General features: G+C 42.1%; 1 protein-coding gene across 2 annotated transcripts; it reads right to left on the reverse strand.

The window, feature by feature from the left end:
- LOC310777447 (DCN1-like protein 5) lies at window positions 1-14,691 on the reverse strand. 2 transcript variants are annotated; one of them, XM_083637776.1, is made up of 9 exons: window positions 14,642-14,690; window positions 9,524-9,570; window positions 9,277-9,385; window positions 6,278-6,449; window positions 5,436-5,527; window positions 4,021-4,129; window positions 3,496-3,600; window positions 2,893-2,995; window positions 1-504 (listed from the first exon to the last, which is right to left on the reverse strand). In XM_083637776.1, exons 3-9 carry the CDS (start codon window positions 9,345-9,347, stop codon window positions 449-451), a joined length of 708 nt encoding a protein of 235 aa, XP_083493902.1. In that variant the 5' UTR covers window positions 9,348-9,385; window positions 9,524-9,570; window positions 14,642-14,690; the 3' UTR covers window positions 1-448. The 2 variants fall into 2 exon arrangements, with proteins under 2 accessions (XP_083493902.1, XP_083493901.1); XM_083637775.1 differs by lacking the exon at window positions 9,524-9,570 and having other exon boundaries at window positions 14,642-14,691.
- Window positions 14,692-19,453: the final 4,762 nt, after the last annotated feature.

Consider the following 19,453-nt stretch of genomic DNA (forward strand, 5'->3'; position numbering starts at 1 on the left):
ACTTTCTTTATTATTATTCTTCTTCTGAAAACATACTATAAACAAGTTAAGACTCAAAATGGAAATAAAAAGAATTATCAAGAAAATGTAAATTCCACGGCCGATCCTACTTTCTATAAACTGTGGCCACAAATGAAATATGAAAAACAGTTCAGGTCAGTTTTTCCTTAGTTTTCTTATTTTACAAACTTATTTTACTCACCCCCACAAATTAACACTGTAAAAAGTATCTTTCAATGAGAGAGAAAGGGCTTAAGAGGCCGCTTCAGTTGGGAAGTGAGTGTGTGTACATACAGTAGTCCATATGGTTATGTAGTCCATCAGAGAAGTGTGTGTGTTTGTAGTCCGTCAGTGCGGGTTGAGAACTGTAACCGCAGTAGAGAGAATCCGCAGGGGTTCTGCCGTTATTCCCTCTCCTCCTTTTTGGTGGTTTGGCGTTGAGGTTTTGCTACGACGCTGGCTGAGACTTCTGCCACTCCACAAACTCATCTAGCAGCACTGGCCCTGCGGAAAGAGAACATGATGCCTTCAACACCCTGATCCACAGCACCTTGTTGAGCGCAACACCCTGATCCACAGCACCTCATCAACAACAACACAGTCATCCACAGCACCTCATGGAGCTAGACACCCTGATCCACAGCACCCCATCAACACCCTGATTCCAGAGCACCTCGTGGGGCTCAACACCCTGATCCACAGCACGTCATCAACACCCTGATCCACAGCAAATCATGGAGCTCAACTCCCTGATGGTGGCACTTTATGCCCTTTGCAGACTGTACGATTTTGGGCTGTCCCACACGAAAGATGTCCAACGTGAAAGAATCGTGGCGATATCTTTGGTCTTGGCTACAAAAACACTGGTCCTGCGTCGCACAGTGAGAGAGGTTCAAAGACGGCCGCTGTCACGGTCTTGCGACCAAAGATAGCCTGATTCTGACAGTGTCAAAAATGTAGGGTGACAACCTCACAGTGTGACTGCTGCTACGACGTACGTCTACTAACCAACCAATAAAATTGAAACATGAAACGACACACTGACGTTAATGCCAGTAAATGCTAAATGCTAGTAGCTAAATGTTGATAATTATGTTAGCTCATGCTCTTTTGGCAAAATTGGTATTACAGGTTGGCCGCTTTTCTCTAGCCATGCCATTCTCCTCCTCCTCCTCTTTGGATGTTTTTCCATACACATAAATACCACTATTGCAAGGGCTCTATTCTTGCTAAGCTTCAACGTTGACATCTCTACCAGACAACTGTGGCACACATTTAAGTGTAGCTGGGCGCACGCTGCGGTTTGATTCTTGTGTATTGACTGCTGATTGACGGTGAGACGTGTCATAACCTGCGAGCCAGTAGGTGTCATCATTGTACAGTTTACACACATCAAACCTGATGTGGTACCCAAGTTTATTAGAATCAATGTCGCACAGTGTGGCCTGCAATAAACGTATAAGATTGCTAAAATCTTAGTCTGTAGGTGGTTTTAGGATTTACTCTGCAACACCCTGATCCACAGCACCTCGTGGCACCTTAGGATTTATTCTGCAACAAGCAGGGCCAGCTTTCACATCCGGCTGGGACCTTTGTTTGATGTCAAACCCTCTCTTTCTCATCCTTCCCGTCTGTGTTCACTGTGACTATCCAATAAGAAGAAATGCCATCAAGTGATCTGCAACAAAAAAGCAAAATGCCCCAGAAGGTGCTCTTTCCTGCAATTATGACAATAAAGCTTAATTTATACTTATTAGAAAGTGTCGCTCAGCACAACGCTATAGTGCTGCAGACAGCCACGGCAAGAGAGGGAATGGAATGGAATGGAATGCACAGTGAAACCACCTCGGAGGCAAGATGTAACGTACTTGACTGCAGCCGCATATAAACGACACACAACTCACCTCCTCTTGCTCTGGGAAATGCACAATGTTCTTTGTGATTTTCACAAAGTCATACATCAAGGACAGGCTGATAAAAATAGCGGAGACACGTTCATTCATTTCAATCGAGTGAAAACCAAAACAAGGAAGTCTAGCGCGTGCCGTCTATATAGCCAATCAGACTTGCGCGATACTATGACGTAGTCTGCGACACTAGACATTTCACTAGGTAGCAGACACTGCTCGCCGACACTTGAAAGTGTCGACGACATTTCTGTCTGCGACCGTTTCAAAAGTGTCGGCAGACGAAGCATAAATTGGGCTTAACACAGTAAGGTTAAAGCCCTGCTCCAGTGTATTTTGACATAAGATATTTTTGACATTTTTAAGGTATTTTTCTCAGTCATGTACTGACAATGTTGATTAGCCACACTGTTCGCCAAATATTTTTTGACAAACTTTTTGTGCTCAAGTTCAAAAGTTTAAGTTAGTTGCTAAAATAGGCTGATTACGTGATTATTAGTAGAACTATAGTTACCATACACGTATTACAATTTGATTCTAGCCGTTACCTATGCTCGTACTGCCTGCTGTACTAAGCTACGTCAGGCTCAAAATGACCAATAAGTGACCGAAGCACCAGCTGGCTTGCAAGTACAAGTCACACTGATTTCAATGGTACAAACCGTTTTGAAAAGCATTGCTCGGTTGTTGAGAAAAGTGTGTTTTTCCGCGTACCTTGTGGTGATACTGTACATCCATGAATACCGTTTCCGGCCAGTCAGCTTACGCACATAGTGTAGCACAGAATCAGACGATGTGCGATGTCCACAGAGTGTTTGAAAAATAACGGTAATCAGGTAGAAATTGAAGTATCTGGTTAGTAAAAGAATTACAATATGCTTTGACCAATCTCACCGCTTAGCAACCTTGTGAAGGTTAACTGGAGTTTGAGACAATGAACAATGGCCACTAAATTAAGGAACGAAAGAAAAAAAAGACGACTCACAAGCCCCGTCTTCATCGTAGTTGCTGAGGTCTGCGTTGATGGTCCTGCTGAACTCCAACACATTATACCACTGGTCCTTATTCATCCCCTTGTACTTTGACTGCTGTGGGAGAAGAGGAGGGAGGAGTGTCAGACAGTCCAACACATCTGGAACTGGGTTCCAGTCAACCTGCTGTAAGCCGCTAAGCTGCGGCGTGCCTTAAACACATCTTAGCTGTAAATCACAGCCTCACCGGGCTTATTGCTTTTATAAAACGGTTACTACATATAGCCTACCTGATATGGTTTGAGTAAAAAAAAGAAAAGAAAAAGCATTATTGTTAAATAATCCTTCTTCCACCAAGCAATGTAGTCGTTCTAGCCCCCTTCCAGTCAGTTCAACATTCTATGAGTGCCTGCTGTATAGGGTATCACATGTCATCTGATTCTCTGCTATACAACTTGGCAAAGCACCCCGAGCAGTTCTGTGACATTGATCAAGGTTTTTTCTCGTCGGCAGTCGTATGGTACATTGGTAGTAACAAAGTCAGAATTGTGCTGCTGCCGTGACAACACTAAAAATAATAAGAAACAATGGTGTAACAGAGGTAGAGAGAGCTTTACCTCCAGGAACTGGTGGAAGAGTGGGAAGAGAGGCCATGTTCTCTCCAGCAGCAAGGTCAGCATGGGCTTGGCCGTATCCATGTCCAAACTCCTCTGGTTCTTATCCTGAGGGGGTGGAGGGGAGTGGGGTAACAGAGTCAGTGTTGTGAGCACAACATGGGGAAGATCCTAAGAAGCCTGCTGAATGCTGTGGTTTTTGGGTTGTCTGCTGCAGTGTGTTTGTCTCTGTGATCACTGCTTACAGTGAGTTCTTCAGTGAGATATACAGTATACTGTATTAAAAGAAAGTACCAAGAGGGTGACCAGGAAATCTAAATGTGATGCATATATAAAGGTTGATTAAAACAGATGGACTGAAGGCAATACATTTTTGTTTTTGTTGCAACACAGCAAGTTTATATTACAAAATGCAGCTTCTGACATGCCGGCAACATACAGGAAGACTGAGTATATGTTCACTGTAAGAAATGTGCTAGACGCAAAGAGGCCGACAACATACTGCTTCAGCTAAAACAACACACTCACCCTGGCAAAGTCAAAGGCGTATCTGTAGATGTTTTTAAAGAGTGCAGAGTCGTTGAGATCAGCACGAAGACGATCCAGTTTACTCTGTACCCTCTCTGTGCAGTCACACCTGCAGAAGCACAATGAGTCACAATCCAACAACAGTGTTTCCTGTAGCCAAATGTATACTCAGGCGTCAAAGCCCTCGTCATGCGTGCCGTCGGGTCGACGCAGCTGACATTAGAGCTCAACAGTGACCGCCCATTTTCACAGCTCCGGGTCCATCAGAGAATTCCCCATTCATTTTCTCCATGGATGATTTATGTAAAGAGTTTTAAGCCTGGACCCAAGCCAACCAGCCAGCTACTGAACCGTGAGTGACCATAAAACATTTCACTTGGAGGGGGGGGGGGGATGTGAGAAAGAGACAGAGAGAGGAGACAGTGAAGGCTATCACCAAGTATATGCACTACATTCTCTCCTTGGGCTAACTTCTAGTCAAGCTGACATTGCAGTATGTATGTCAGCAGCTTCCCGAGTCGAGGCTGGTGTTGAAGCATGTTTCTCACTTTACAAGTGCGGTGACAGCTGTGAGCTGTGGACAAGAGCTGACAAACGCCAGACATTTTTATCTTATTTTCATTTCATCAGACATATTCTTGATTAGAAGAAGTACCGTAGCTATGTATATTAACCATTTAAGTGAGCGAAATGGTAGGCAAATGCTACTTCCAGGGGCCAGTTAATAAACAAACAATATACATTTTTCTGTATCAGTATTTGTATGTATGTCAGTATTTGACAATTTAGCAGCTAAATCATAGATTATTGAAAGATATTCCATATTCCAGACTGAAATGCTATAGCAGAAGTGGAATATTGGCCAGAATGACATGAACATTTGGACACTTATTCAGCAGGTATCTTGCATGTTGCGTTCAGGTTTTTTTTTTTTTTTTGCAATTCCATCGCGGGCCACACCCGCGGGCCGCATGTGGGCCGCGGGCCGCAAGTTGAGTATCACTGCGCTAGTCCTTTCAAGTGTTTTTGGTGTGTCACCACCATAAGCCTACACATCTGTAGAGGGGATTATAGGTGAATGCTGTTATAACAAATTATATGTGTGTGTGTGTGTGTGTGTGTGTGTGTGTAGAGGGGCCATTGTGACTAACAGTAATAAACCAGATGTGGATGACGAGTAATTATTGTGACGCAGTATTTCCCCCACAACAAGAGAATCACAGTGGATTTGTCAATGCCAGTTGGGAGCAGGAAACACTGGGCCAGGAGCAGTATTGATTGCATTTATATAGCACTTTTCTAAGTACTCAAAGCGCTTCACATATGGAAGTGGGGGGTGGGGGGTTCTGAACTCATCCACCACTGGAGTGATGAAGAACACGTTTTATGACAACAACAACAACAAAGGTACTTACTGTAACAAGGTCATTCCCTTGAGCCACTCCTCTTTTGTGAAAAATCCCATATTTATTGCTTCTAGATGCCAGGCTAAAACTAACATGATAACCTACAAGAGAAAAAGAGAGAGAGACAAAGACAGAGAAAAACAATGATTTTTATCCTAGCCAACATTTAAATCAACATTGTTTGTATGTGCATGTGCATGTGTGTGTGTGTGTGTGTGTGTGTGTGTGTGTGTGTTTTCTCCATTCACTCTTGGAAAAACAGATCACACTGCCTACTCTCACTCTCACACTCTCACTTTTGCCAAAAAAGTGGATAGTGCGTGGAAATGAAGACTTGCGAGCACAAAGCACTGGAAACACAAATTGGAATGCATTCAGCTGCTCTTTGCAAGGAACGGATAATAAATTAATTTAATATTAGAAGGCCCACGCAAAGACTAGAATTGCAAAATCTTCTACATGTCTCTGGACTGGAGTTCAATATCCTTTAGGTGGTTAAGTCAAAAAACAAGGGTCTGGTCAGCTTTAGCTTAGTACTCTGCTTTCTTTCAGCAGTGGCATACCAGAACAGGAAAACTACTGTACCAGCAGAACCCAAGAGGACAGTTGGCTAAGATCCAGTGTTTTAGTTAATTTCACATTCTCCTCACAAAAAATAAGCAATAACCAAACAACATTAGTGGCACCACCCGCACTACAAACAAAACCGGGGCAGATGAGGAACAAACAAACAAAAACAATGGCCCAACCTCCACCACGACAGGAGAGAACACGGCACACAGCAGCCATTCCTAACACTGAACAGAGTAGGAGGAAAAGGCAAAGGCAACGATTGGGCCAAAGGGACTCACGTTCTCCGGTTCCACGCCGATGTCTTCACAGAACTTCTCCATACCCTCTGGGCCGAGCACCTCGTCCGTGCCGGCATACTTGTGGAACCAGGCCAAGCACTTCTTACTGGAGAATGGCTTCTCGGCGCTGATCAGCCGGGGTACGCGGATCTGAGGTCGAGTCAAACTAGAGCTGGGTGAAAATGGATTTCATGGTTAGGACAATGTGTAAAAATGAAAATGCAGTTGAACTTTAACCTGGATAATACGGTCCACTCTTTGAATCAAGCCCCCTTCTTCCATGAGCTTCTGCAGTCAATAACACTACCCACTGAGATTTCCCCAAGCGGGGTCGCGTGGAATTCAAATGGGGTCGCCTCGCCTGATTCTTTTTTACACCACACACAATTTTAAACATTTATTTGAGTTTGCAGTTTATTCTGAGAATTCTAGAATAAAGTTAGAATTCTGAAAAAATGTCAAAAGTCAGCATTCTGATTTTAATGTCAGAATCCTGAGGAAAACGTCAGAATTCTGAGTTCAAAGTCACAAGTCTGGGATTAAAGTCAGATTTCTGAGTTTTAAGTCAGAATTTCACTTTAATCCCAGAATGGAGTAGTATTACATAGCAGACATGACCAGTGATGTCACATCTATAAACACAGTGTTACAAACCAAATTAATTTTAGCAACACAAAAAACAAAAACACCTGGAGCCGAGTGCACCAGCTGGGCGTAAAAAAGTAGGTCTTAACTGTTACGCCGGACTTAGCTACGCCCGACGTTGTGATTTGAATTTACACCGAGTGCACCAAGCCTGACTCACCATGGTCGTAGCTGCGCCCGGTCTTTAGGCTGCGGACGTGCGCGTCCACGTGAATACGTGCTTGTTGCCAAGCAACACACTTCTCTCAGACGAGCTCAAGACAGTTGACAGACAGCTCCAACTCAGCTCCAACTTATAGAGTTGTATTCAAAGCGTAGAAACGTTCTCACAGCTCAATTTAACAGCGCCAACACAAACAAACACAATCACAAGTGCAATCAGTAATGAATGTGATGGCGGACTGCGCACTGCGGGCAGTTGACGAAGTCAGGAAGAAATGGGAAGATCTTCCAACGCATCGGCTTTTAAAAACCCGCCGACGAGCGGAGGTCCTGCGCCCAAAACGTCACACACATATCGATCGATATTTTTGGAGAAGATTCCCCCGCATCACAGGACTGAATGGCACTGACAGCGCAGATCAAGATGAGACAGCTGCCAGTCAGTATGGGTACGCATTGGGTGTAACTTTTACGCCTGCTCCATACCAGACGTAAAAGTTACACCCAGGCGCAGCGCATACAGGGCTTAAGACTACATGGTGCACTAGTCATAAAATTAAGTTAGTGGTAACTTTGAGTTCTACGTCGGACGTAGCGTTACACCTAGGCGTACGCCCAGCTGGTGCACTCGGCTCCTGGGGTCACTAGGTTTTTGCGATGTCTCAGCTCAGTCATATAGTGTGAAAACCACAATGGCACAAAGAGTCCTGATTACAAGACAGCAAGTTGTGTAGTGTGAAAGGAAGAGCGACTGACGACTGATGACCGTCGGGTAGTGTGTACGAGCCATAAGAGCACAATATGTGCTGAGTGTTACCCAGTCGAGTACGGCACAACTCATAACACACACACACACACACACACACACACACACACACACACACACACACACACACACCAAGATACATGTGCATTCTTCCTTTCTCTCTGAAGTCTGAATGTAACACTGCCTCACACTTCCCTTGAGACACATACACTGAAAATGGAAGGTAAGGGGTTCGCTACGCACAAGGCACAAAATTAGCATGACTTTTTTTTTAAACATAATAAAAAAAAATGCTTCAAAAGTCATAAAAGTAAAAAATCTAAAATAAATAAATAAATCCCATTGCCTTTACACCTATGAGCTGGAAGTGTTAGCAGCCATGTTTTCCAGACTCATTTCTGCGGTACTCTACTAGGTGTTAAAGGGAACACATGTTGTAACACAACAGATCTAGAAAGCATAAAGGCTCCAGTAATCATTAGGGATGAAGGGGAGTCTGTGTGTAGATTGAGACATGGGCAGGCAAACAGAAGGACACAAGAGGGAGATGGATTCACAGAGAGGAAGATATGTCATAAACTGTAGATAGATGATGGCCAGAAACAGCATAGAATACAGAGAGAAACAGTTATACCACCTTCAAACCAGCCACCAGGGTCGGCCCAGGGTTACTTGATAGGGCTGTCACTTAATCTTAAATCAAGTTCGAACGAAATTGAAATGACACACGACACAATTAGTTTGATGAATTTATGTAGTCGCTGCTATACAGTTTCCCGACACAAGGTGGCTGTACTGTTGCAATGCACGTTACAACAGGACAGCTCTGCATGAGAGCGGGAGCAGGCAGCTAAAGCATTATCTAACAATATTGAACGGTGCAAAACAAGTAAGGTTACAGATGCTGTATATAGGTACTAGGACCACGGCACGTGTTGAATTCAACTAATGTTAACTGTGGCAGAAAACAGACAGAATTACTGATGGATAGATTTGTCTTGTGTCCACTTGGCTGTTTTGGAACATCACGTTGACATGGTGGAGAGATAGAAACACAGTGAGCAGCCTAGCTTCGCTCATATTGGAGCTACTTCATAGAAAGAAACGGGTTGAATTCACTGTTGAACACTTCAACAGTGAATGGCTACGGATTCTTCCCCTTCGACCGCTTCACAACACAACTTCTCAGCCGCGGCCCAGAGTAACGTGCTTCTTGTAAGGTGTGCATGTTTAGCTGCCCGCGCGTCGTAGTTGAGTTTTTTGTTTGTTATCCCTCCCCACCCCCACATTCGAAGGAACGTTAACATTTTCAATAAAAAGTGACAGCCCTATTACTTTTTCAACCCTTCTTTGGTCAACTCACAGTCACACCCAGTCAGTCAACACGGGTTAATGCCTGGTCGTGTGTGTGTGTGTGTCTCTTCACCTGGTAATTTTAGCCTTCCTGAGCTCTTGGTCATCTGGACCAGGGAACTTTCTCTTCTTCTTAACAGGCATTGCTGACTCTTCACTGGGCTTCACTAGATGGCCTGCACCTGGAGAACAAACACACATTTGGGTTGGCAGGGGACAGAGGAAAACATACCCACTCCTCATCTACCTCCACACACCTCGAGTGGACAATACAAGCCCAAGCCAAACAAAAACATGTGGAGGATGTAGGTAGGCCATACCTGTGTATTTCTGGGTGCCAAGTTGTCCATTTAACTCTTAACAGATTCTGGAATAAAAGCGAATATTTTAATTTCACAGGTAAAGTTCACTGCACAAGAACGACCACAACGCAGACTTATGCCTCCGCAATTAGTTCATTCTTGAGTAGAAACTCCGTGAAGGCGCTCCTGTGATGTTGCGTTACAGAGCTTGGAAATTGGGTGTGTGAGGTCACAGTGACCTTGAACTTTGACCACCAAAATGTAATCAGTTCATCCTTGAGTCCAAGTGGACGCTTGAGGCAAATTCGAAGAAATTCCATCAAGACATTCCTGAGATATCGCGTTAACAAGCTTGAAAATGGCATTCGAGAGGTCACAGTGACCTTGACCTTTGATAACCAAAATGGAATCAGTTCATCCTTGCGTCCAAGTCCATGTTTGAGCCAAATCAGAAGAAATTCTATCAAGCCGTTCTTGAGATATTGCGTTAACCAACTTGGGAATGGCGTTTGTGAGGTCATAGTGACCTTGAAGTTTGACCACCAAAATGTAATCAGTTCATCCTTGAGGCCAAGTTAATGTTTGAGGCAAATTTTATGAAATTCCGTCAAGGTATTCCTGAGATATGGCGTTAACAAGCTTGAAAATGGCGTTGGAGAGGTCCCAGTGACCTTAACCTTTGATCACCAAAATGTAATCCATTCATCCTTGCGCCCAAGTCGACGTTTGAGCCAAATTGGCAGAAATTCCATCAAGCCGTTCTTGAGATATCGCTTTAACGAACTTGGGAATGGCATTCGTGAGGTCAGTGACCTTGACCTTTGACCACGGAAATCGAATCAGTTCATCCTTGAGTCCAAGCCGATGTTTGAGGCAAATTTGATGAAACTCCGTCAAGGCATTTCTGAGATGTTGCGCTAACAAGCTTGAAAATGGTGTTCGAGAGGTCACAGTGACCTTGGCCTTTGACCACCAAAATCTAATCAGTTCATCCTCAAGTCCAAGTCGATGTTTGAGTCAAATTTGATGAAATTCCGTCAAGGCATTCGTGAGATATCGCGTTAACAAGCTGGAAAATGGCGTTTGAGAGGTCACAGTGACCTTGACCTTTGACCTTTGACCATCCAAATCAAATCAGTTCATCCTTGAGTCCAAGTCGATGTTTGAGACAAGTTTGATTAAATTCCGTCAAGGCATTCCTGAGATATCGTGTTAACAAGCTTGAAAATGGTGTTCGAGAGGTCACAGTGACCTTGACCTTTGACCACCAAAATCTAATCAGATCATCCTTGAGTCCAAGTCAATGTTTGAGGCATATTTGATGAAATTCCATCAAGGCATTCCTGAGATATCGTGTTAACATGCTTGAAAATGGCTTTCGAGAGGTCACAGTGACCTTGACCTTTGACCTTTGACCACCAAAATCTAATCAGATGGCCCGTATTTATCAAGCGTCTCAGAGTGCCATTTTAGTCCTAAGTGCTGAGAATTTGTGAAATTTAGTCCTACTCTCACACTTAAGAATAAAAGCTTTTTATCAACCTTCTTAAGACTAGGAAACACACTCCTACTCCCCCAGCTATTTAGGAGTCCTCAGGAGGTGTCCTAAGTGGCTAGGAGTTGCCAGCAGGGCAATGTTGACCAGTGGTGTAGTCTACCTTTTTTCAGAGGGTATACTGACTCTGACTGACATTTCCCACGGATATTGTCGCGTTTTTCTTTCATGGCTTGACAGAAAAAGTATGCCTTCACGCGCCTAGTTGGCTTGAAAATAGAACTCACGTAAAAATCGGCGCAGCTCAGGCGAGGCGTGGGTACACGGAAGGTTCACGTTGAGGCGCCCTGTGTACACAGCCTCATTGACTAAAAAGGACGCCTATTTAAAAGCGTGGGTAAAGGCAAGGCTTGGGTGCTGTGTGTGAACGTAGGGTAACACACAGAGCGCACAGGGTGAATTTTATAAATGGAAATTGAAAACGATACATATCATAGCGCATTTCCCAGTGCGCATATGCAAATCTGAGTCATTTCGCAGTGTGTATACGGCGTATACCTGCGTATCACGTAGACGACACCACTGATGTTGACATCATGGCATTCAGGAGACAGAGACGTGCGCGAATCTTCTCCACTAAGCACAGCGTGTCATCCTCCCTCCAATTCGGCTTTCTTTTGGATTCCATGTTTGCTCATCATACAGCCTATAGAACCTGGCTATATAGGGTAGTCAATTGACAGCACACCAGATTCGAGTCAGTTGTGGGATTAGGTAAATTGGGTGGATTAGGAAACATTTAGCCTATTCTTGAGTCATTTTCAATGTAGGCTATCTTGTATTATTTTGTTGATAATTTCTTCTGAAATTATTGGTGAATATATGCTACACTCCCATTGTGCATTTCACTGTTGAATCATCTCTATTTAGGATATTCGTGCATAAGGGATTCCATTCAGCGATTGGCCATTCCTGTGTACTTGGAATTGCGTCATCAACATTTCCCTTTACGGCACACACACCTGTCGTAAATCAGCTCTGAGATTGACACTTAGGATTCACTCCTACACCTCGCTGAAAGAGGGAGTGAGATGCATAATAACTGACTTTTAAGTGCAGCTTTTAGCTGGGAATTTTTTTGCTCATAAGTGTACTCTTAGCAGTGTTTTTAGGAGTAATTCTAGGAAGCTTGATAAATACGGGCCCAGATCATCCTTGAGTCTAAGTGGATGTTTAAGGCAAATTTGATGAAATTCCGTCAAGGCGTTCCTCAGATATCGCGTTAACAAACCTCGCCGGATCCATAATGCCTCCGGCCTGGCTCTCGCCGGCGGAGGCATAAAAACATCAGTCCAAGAGCAGTGAACATTTACTGCTGAAACACTACTTGACAGACTAACTTCAATAGATCCAAGAAGACATAACCTAGTAGTACATTTACAGCAACAACGTTGCCTGTAAAAAAAAATCTTTTGGCTTTAGCTACGATTAAGGTTTTACAGAGCTACTTCTGAGTTTGTGCAGCCGCAGCGTTTGTGATAGTGTGTTGATGTCTGCACATCCCTACTACAGGTGAATGACGCATGATTAGCAGTCAGCCATCATCATCATTGAGAGGGCGTATGGAAAGTATGTCACCTCAAACTCCAATCAAAAATCTGTCAGTTTAATAATGACTTGCTTATAGATTAGACAAATGTATAAACATGGACCTTTTATTAATTCTTATAGAGCATTCACACCAAGGTGATTTTCGCAAATTTGCATGATGACGACATTACATACAAAGTCAATGCAAACGTGTTGAGTAGATGCTTTTCCGCCTTGGTGTGAAGTGAAGTTAGGAGACAAATGGAAAATTCAGCCTCTACCGATAAGCAGAGCCGCTTTAATGGTTACGCAATCAGCTGAACAATATACTGTACCTGAAATGATCAAAGAAAATCCATCATCCAACTGTTCTCTGAATCATCAGACATTAAGAAATGGAGAAGTAACTATATTACAATATTTTTTCATCCAATGGATTAAGGCTATGATCACAATAATTGCTGCTTCTGTGATACTGAAATTGAAACTACAGATCATCAGTACTGTTTTTCATTGACATTCTGGGAGGATTTACTGTCAACCAAAATCCAAACTACGGTACTTGCACCTCTCACAAGATAAAATATTGTTTGGTATTGACATGAAGGACATTAAGAGTGGCTTGATATTGAACAACCTGATACTCCTAGCAACATTTTTCATCCACACATCCAAATGAAGGAGAGTGAACACTCTTTTCTCTGTCTTTAACCCATTGATACCTGATGCAGCATTTGCGTGTATATCCCTCATTTGTGTGCGTATCCCTTTAAGACCGCGAACCGCGTTAACGTGGTTCGCGGTCTTAAAGGGATACACACAAATGCTACATCAGGTATCAATGGGTTAAAAGGGACCTTGTGTGGACAATCATCTCAGTGCTTTAAGACTAACATTAATGAAAAGACAACATGCAAAGCCTCTCCTCCGAGCAGAACTTATGTAAAAAGGTAACGGGCCAGCAGCTGTCTGGAGGCTGGAGCCTGGCTTGATTTCCTACCATCAACGTTTTCTCAACAGATTCATGCAATGAATCCTTCAAGTGGGCTCTGCAGTCAAACGGCCGTACTCGGTGGGTAGCTGTCAAATAGCCGCCTAACTAAAACGAGTAAACCAAGTTACCACATTATCCCACTCTGGCATGTAAAGCTAATGTTGATTTACGGAATGTTCATCTAAAAGCCATGTCTAGTCTACTGTCTAGTAGGCTATAGCAATAGTAGTTTAATAGTATAATATAGCAAACTGCTTACAGCAAGATAGCGTTAAATTAATTGAGATTTGTAGCGTTAATACCAGTTTGGGAGATGATGGTAACGATATCTGGAAAAGGTGAATGAAGATGTCTGTCAGTTATATGTAAGATTTTATGTTACTGCATAGAATGAAATACAAGACATTATTTCGCAAATGACGTAACTAAATGTGGAGATGAAAAGGCTGTGGTCAGCTGTGGGCCAGTTACACAACAGAGACCCAGTTCAATATTAAGGCCGGGTTCAGACAGAGACTTTCACAGAGAATGTAATATAACCATTTAGAGACTTTGAATGAATTGCCTAACGTTACTCAATTTTAAGACAGTTACTGTACACTTAACGTAAACGTAAACTTAAAGTCCCAAACTGTAGCGCTACAGTTTGGGACTTTTACTGGCCGGAGATACCCCCCGGGCGTTATAACAAACTCACCCTTGATGCTAGCTAAACAAGGCTAACATGTTGTATTGGGCTAAGATTGTTGTTGGTAAAACACCACAGCCACTTTCAATACAACAATATTCTTTGAAGACTGTCAATTTCCCAAAATGAGTCTTTTTTTGTTTTGTTTTCTAGCTATTAACGTTAGTGGAGCGTACGGTGTCAAGCCTGTCACCATGCTACTGTTGTCATAGCTTCGGCTAGCAGGCTAACGTTAGCTAATCTGTCAACACACAAGGCAAAGGCTCTTTGAATCAATCTCAAGTTAATTAAGACAAGGGTTGGAATAATTAACTCAATTTCCGTTAGTATTATGCACTGATAATGTTCCGGAAAAGCTCAAAAACTTACTTTTTATCAGTTACAACCTCGCGAAGAAAACAGCCTCACCTGCTCTCACCGGCCGGGCTGAGTGACGCTAGTTCCGGGGCAAGCAACCCAGACGACTGGACAGTACCACGGCTTTATGGGGTGTTTGGACTTGAACATTTCCATTCCGAGGAAGATGTCCGTGTAAGTGTTGTTGTTTTTACGCAATTTTATGAACCACTATTTATACTCCAGTATTCATGCAATCTGTTTTATTTCAGCATACATAAAACTACACAGGAAAATATCTAAGTATGATTTCCACCCCATCGGGACACCAAATGGGATGTACACATTTTTAAAGCAACATGTCATTATTTTTGGCACTCACGTGGAGCGCCCACACACTCCCTCGGTGGATTGAGAAACACGTTGTCCGTCTGTCTGTCCATATCTGCCTAAATTCTAAAGGGGAAAAATAATTGCAAATTGAACTTGGATAATTTTTTATATAAAAGGGAGCAAGTGGACTCGGTTTCAATGGGCAATATCTGTTTCAATTTTTGTCCCACTGATGATGTCATATCACAATGTCTATGACATCATCAGTGATTGATGAGGGCTCATCAATCACTCATTGCATGAGGGCTAAATAAACAGCCAAGAAAACAATATCAATCTATCTTTACAGTTCAGTCTTTATTTTGCCAGGAAATAAATTATTCAACTTAAAAAATAATTCAAAATGAAACAAAAATAATTCAGCACATCAAAGTAGTTGAACCATTCTACTCCCATTCGAAACAACACACAGTATAATGTCCTTACTTGATGTAGTGCCAAACATTCAACTGGTAAGGGTGTGATTGATAGGCTTCTTTCAAGTTTTGTCATTATCACCACGCAAGGCTCCAAGTCTGTTCCCCCCGCAGGAGTTCAAATGCTGAGGGAAATTTGTGCCTGACTTCACGCCACAATGCAGCAGTGAACCAGCGATGCGTCAGCCGCTCCTCATGCTAAAAAAACACATTCAGCTTCTTTAACCTCCTTCTCCTGAAGACGGTAAAGTTAAATCCCACTTCTCTGACCAAAAATGATTTGTCATGACAAAAAAGCTACAGCGAGAATTCAGTTGCACCAGCTAATACTGCTCATTCATTTGACAAAATATAACAAGTCAAAACATTGTGTAACATGGCTTAAAAATATAGAGTATATCATAAAAAGGGCAGTGAAATAAGATCATTACTTGGAGTTGAAAACAAGGCTACCTTTAAGGACAGTGATATCATTGTGTAAATACTGCAAAAGCTAAAATCTGTATGTTATTATAGACAAACACTGGGGCTGGTCTGAAAGCCATGTTTCTCTGACTCTTGCATATTTCTCATTATTGGTTGGTTGCAGTGTTGGTGATGATGTGAGTATTGAAGCGTATGCTGCTGTTGCACAAACTAAGTTGCCATGGATACGAGCATCAGATGAATCACTAAATTGCAGAAGAAGAAAAATTGACAACCGATTAGGCATTTTGGATGTATCAGATGAACCCATAACTCACCATCCATGACTGTATCTGGGTATGTAGATTGGGGCAACATATATACATGCTCAAATGTTTTTTTTACAACATATGTTCGGTCAATATGTGTTGTTGTTGATATATGCAGGAAAGTAACACAAACATTTAGTCTCTGTTGGATGAAATCCTAGTATCTTTTAAAATGTCAACTTTTCAGGAACTGAGAAAATCAGCCTTGTTTTCAGCTTGACCACAATGTATTTCTGTGTATACAAAGGGGTTTGAAGACCAAGCGCAGCAGAATCTTCTTAACCCATAGAGCAGGGGTTCCCAACCTTTTTTGGCTTGTGAACCCACTTTGACGTCACAAAAATCTAGGGACCCCAGACATTCAAATTCCAGTACATTGGTAATATCATCAGTGACATCATCAGTGATGCCACATGTAACAGTATGTTGACTTTTATTCCTCAGAATAAAACTTCAATCTCTCAGAATTCTGTTTTCCCCTCAAAATTCTGACAGTAAACTCAGAATTATGTCTTTAATCTCAGAATTCAGATTTATATCCCCAGAATTCTGACATTAAACTCAGAATAACTATTTTCAGAATTATGACTTTATTGTCAGAATCCTGACTTAAACTCAGAAGAAAAAACAAAAAAACAAAAACAAAACACAAGTGACCCTAAACTGTTGCGGTAGTTTTAAAGTGTGTGGTGTGTTAAAAAAAATAAAAAAATAAATGGCGACCCCATTTGAATTCCAGGCGACCCCACTTGGGGTCACAACCCCAAGGTTGGGAACCACTGCCATAGAGGAACACGTAATACTTCATGTCAAGTTAAAAGATGAAAATCACCAACATTGGAGATGCAGGGTTTTCATGACAAAAGCAATGTTGTTCCAAACTTGACACATGGGTGTGTTGAAGTAGAACATTCTTTCAGAAACAGCCAAGAGTTCCTGAAGTTACTGACTGTCAAGACCCGGATGCTCAAAGAAAACCTCGCTCAGAGGGGAAAAAATCTATGGTGTGAAAAGTTACAGCCTGACGAAGACCAGACCGCGTTGCGTTTTTGTGCCCCCCCTGTCTATTCCTTTGAAGATGTACATTGTTTTGTAAGCCGTTTTCAGTACACAAGTACTTTATACTTCGTTATTAAATCTTTGCTCCCATCTTCCAAGAAGCTCCTTTTTTGTCTGTGAAAATTTAACCAAAATCTGCCTCCACTGTGAGGATAAAAAACTGTAGTTGAATGCAGATCATTCGTATTTGTTTTTTCCTTCTGGAAGTGCCAGGTGGGCGGAGTTCACCGTGTCAGGTAAGTGGACAATCGCACAAAAAATACAATAAACTGATTTGTTCAGTAATTTTCTGTGATTGTCTAAGCCCGCGTTTATCAAATGGGGGTACACGTACCCCTAGGGACTACAGGGGGTACTTGAGAGAGAGGGGAAAATGTAAAACATCTAAGAATAAATCATGAAAATGAATTAGTTTTCTCTCACATTTTCCAAGCAAAATGTTGTTGTCGGGAAAAAGGGGGTACTTGGATTCAGAAATCAGGGAAAGTGGCTACTGAAGCCAAAACAGTTTGAGAACCACTGGTCTAAGCTTTTTGGTGCTCACTGCCTTCTCTGATGTGACCAAAAAACAACAACCCATCTGGCAGGTCAGCAGGCTAAAACAAAACCAGAGGATGCATAAGAAGTAGTACAAGAAGCGAGCACCGCAACCCTAAACCCAGGTGTTTATATTGAATCATGAACGTTACTGAAGTAAATAAGCACACAAAAGAGAATAAAGTGCCAACTGTCCACCTACTATCCAGCCACAGAGAATATTTCACTGTTTAACATCAATCTGCGCTGTAACTGCTGTTCAACGCATTGCATCAGTTATTTTGTGAAGTTTTGTAATTTACTTGTTTGGTGAACAAACTTTGTCAACCTGCCTCGTCGACTTCTACTGCAGTGAGTCATTTTTCCTCCTTTTAGCAGAATGCTGTTCCAAGTCCCTTAGGGAAGCTTTTAAACTCCTTTTAGCAGAATGCTGTTCCAAGTCCCTTAGGGAACCTTTTAAACGCGTCACTTTCAATCAAAGGTGGGCACATGAACATAGCTAGCCAACCAATTGCTTTAGGAACATAGGCTCAAAACAAAACATGTCTTGTTGCTGCATTGCATTATGGTCTCTCTCCTCTTCTACGATGGATTTCTCCCTGTATGATTATTGAACGTCTCTTGGTGCAAAATGGCGGCTCTAGAAAGAAGCCCTCTCTGATATCAAACGACATTGTAGCTGCTGGAAATATTGTGAAGTTGTCTATGTTGCAATAAGAAAAATACAGCACAAAACAACAAAATGGCCCCAGAAACGCAAGGGACAAGACGAACAGCTGTTTTTGAAACACAAGGGACAAGACGAACAGCTGTTTTTGAAACACAAGGGACAAGACGAACAGCTGTTTTTGAAACACAAGGGACAAGACAAACAGCTGTTTTTGAAACACAAGGGACAAGACGAACAGCTGTTTTTGAACAGTGTTGAAGGGTTTCAGGGAGTATTTTTCCACCAGGCAGTGTGCATGTTGGCTGGATAGACAGACTTGGATCAAACCGTATTTGCAAATTATGATCAGCGTTTGCGTTAACACACAGGAGAAAGTGTGCAGCATCAAGACAACAAGACAATAAAGAAAGTAGATGCGTTGTCAATCATACAAAGTATGTTCTATTGACATGCAAAGAGTCTCAACTTACCTAGACAATGTACTCCAGGTAGTTAAAACAATTTACAAAATAATATCTGAGCCAAATCTGTGCCCTGGCAATATAACGGCATCATGAGAGTGAGTTACAGTCAGAGGGGCTGTTTATAGTTTGACTTATCTGGGGTACAAAAGGGAAGATATCAGAGAGTGGAATATAGTAAATAATTCATTTGGCATTGCATGTGTTCTCAGGAACTAAAATCAAGGACATCCTGGTTCAGTAGTGATTGAAATATTAAGAGGAAGAGTTTTATTTTAGCATTTTGACAAACTAATTTTAAACTAATCTTAATGGGGGGAAAACATAACAAAAATATATATTGCTACAATTTCATCTCTGTGATAAAAAGTACAACTGAAATAGAAGAGGGACAGGCGTTGAGTACATCTCAACACTGTGCCAGCTCCCCAGATATGAAATCCCAACAGGGCTATCTATGTACTGTACATGAACCACTAACAGCAGAAACCCTTTCCACAAACATGGACAAAAGACAACTCTTACAGAAACTGACATTCTGGTGTATAAATATAGAATAAATATGACAAATTAAA

Source organism: Poromitra crassiceps, assembly GCF_964638095.1.
Source record: "Poromitra crassiceps genome assembly, chromosome: 5".
In the NCBI taxonomy this organism is placed as follows: Eukaryota; Metazoa; Chordata; class Actinopteri; order Beryciformes; family Melamphaidae; genus Poromitra; species Poromitra crassiceps.

What these genes read in the sequence shown, in the direction of transcription:
- LOC310777447 (XM_083637775.1), bottom strand. Translation starts at nt 9,347, where the DNA reads ATGCCTGTTAAGAAGAAGAGAAAGTTCCCTGGTCCAGATGACCAAGAG. An exon ending in ACGCCTTTGACTTTGCCAGG is followed by an intron (nt 3,601 to 4,020) that starts GTGAGTGTGTTG and finishes CCACCCCCTCAG; the next exon opens with GATAAGAACCAGAGGAGTTT. An exon ending in TCTTCCACCAGTTCCTGGAG is followed by an intron (nt 2,996 to 3,495) that starts GTAAAGCTCTCT and finishes CTTCTCCCACAG; the next exon opens with CAGTCAAAGTACAAGGGGAT.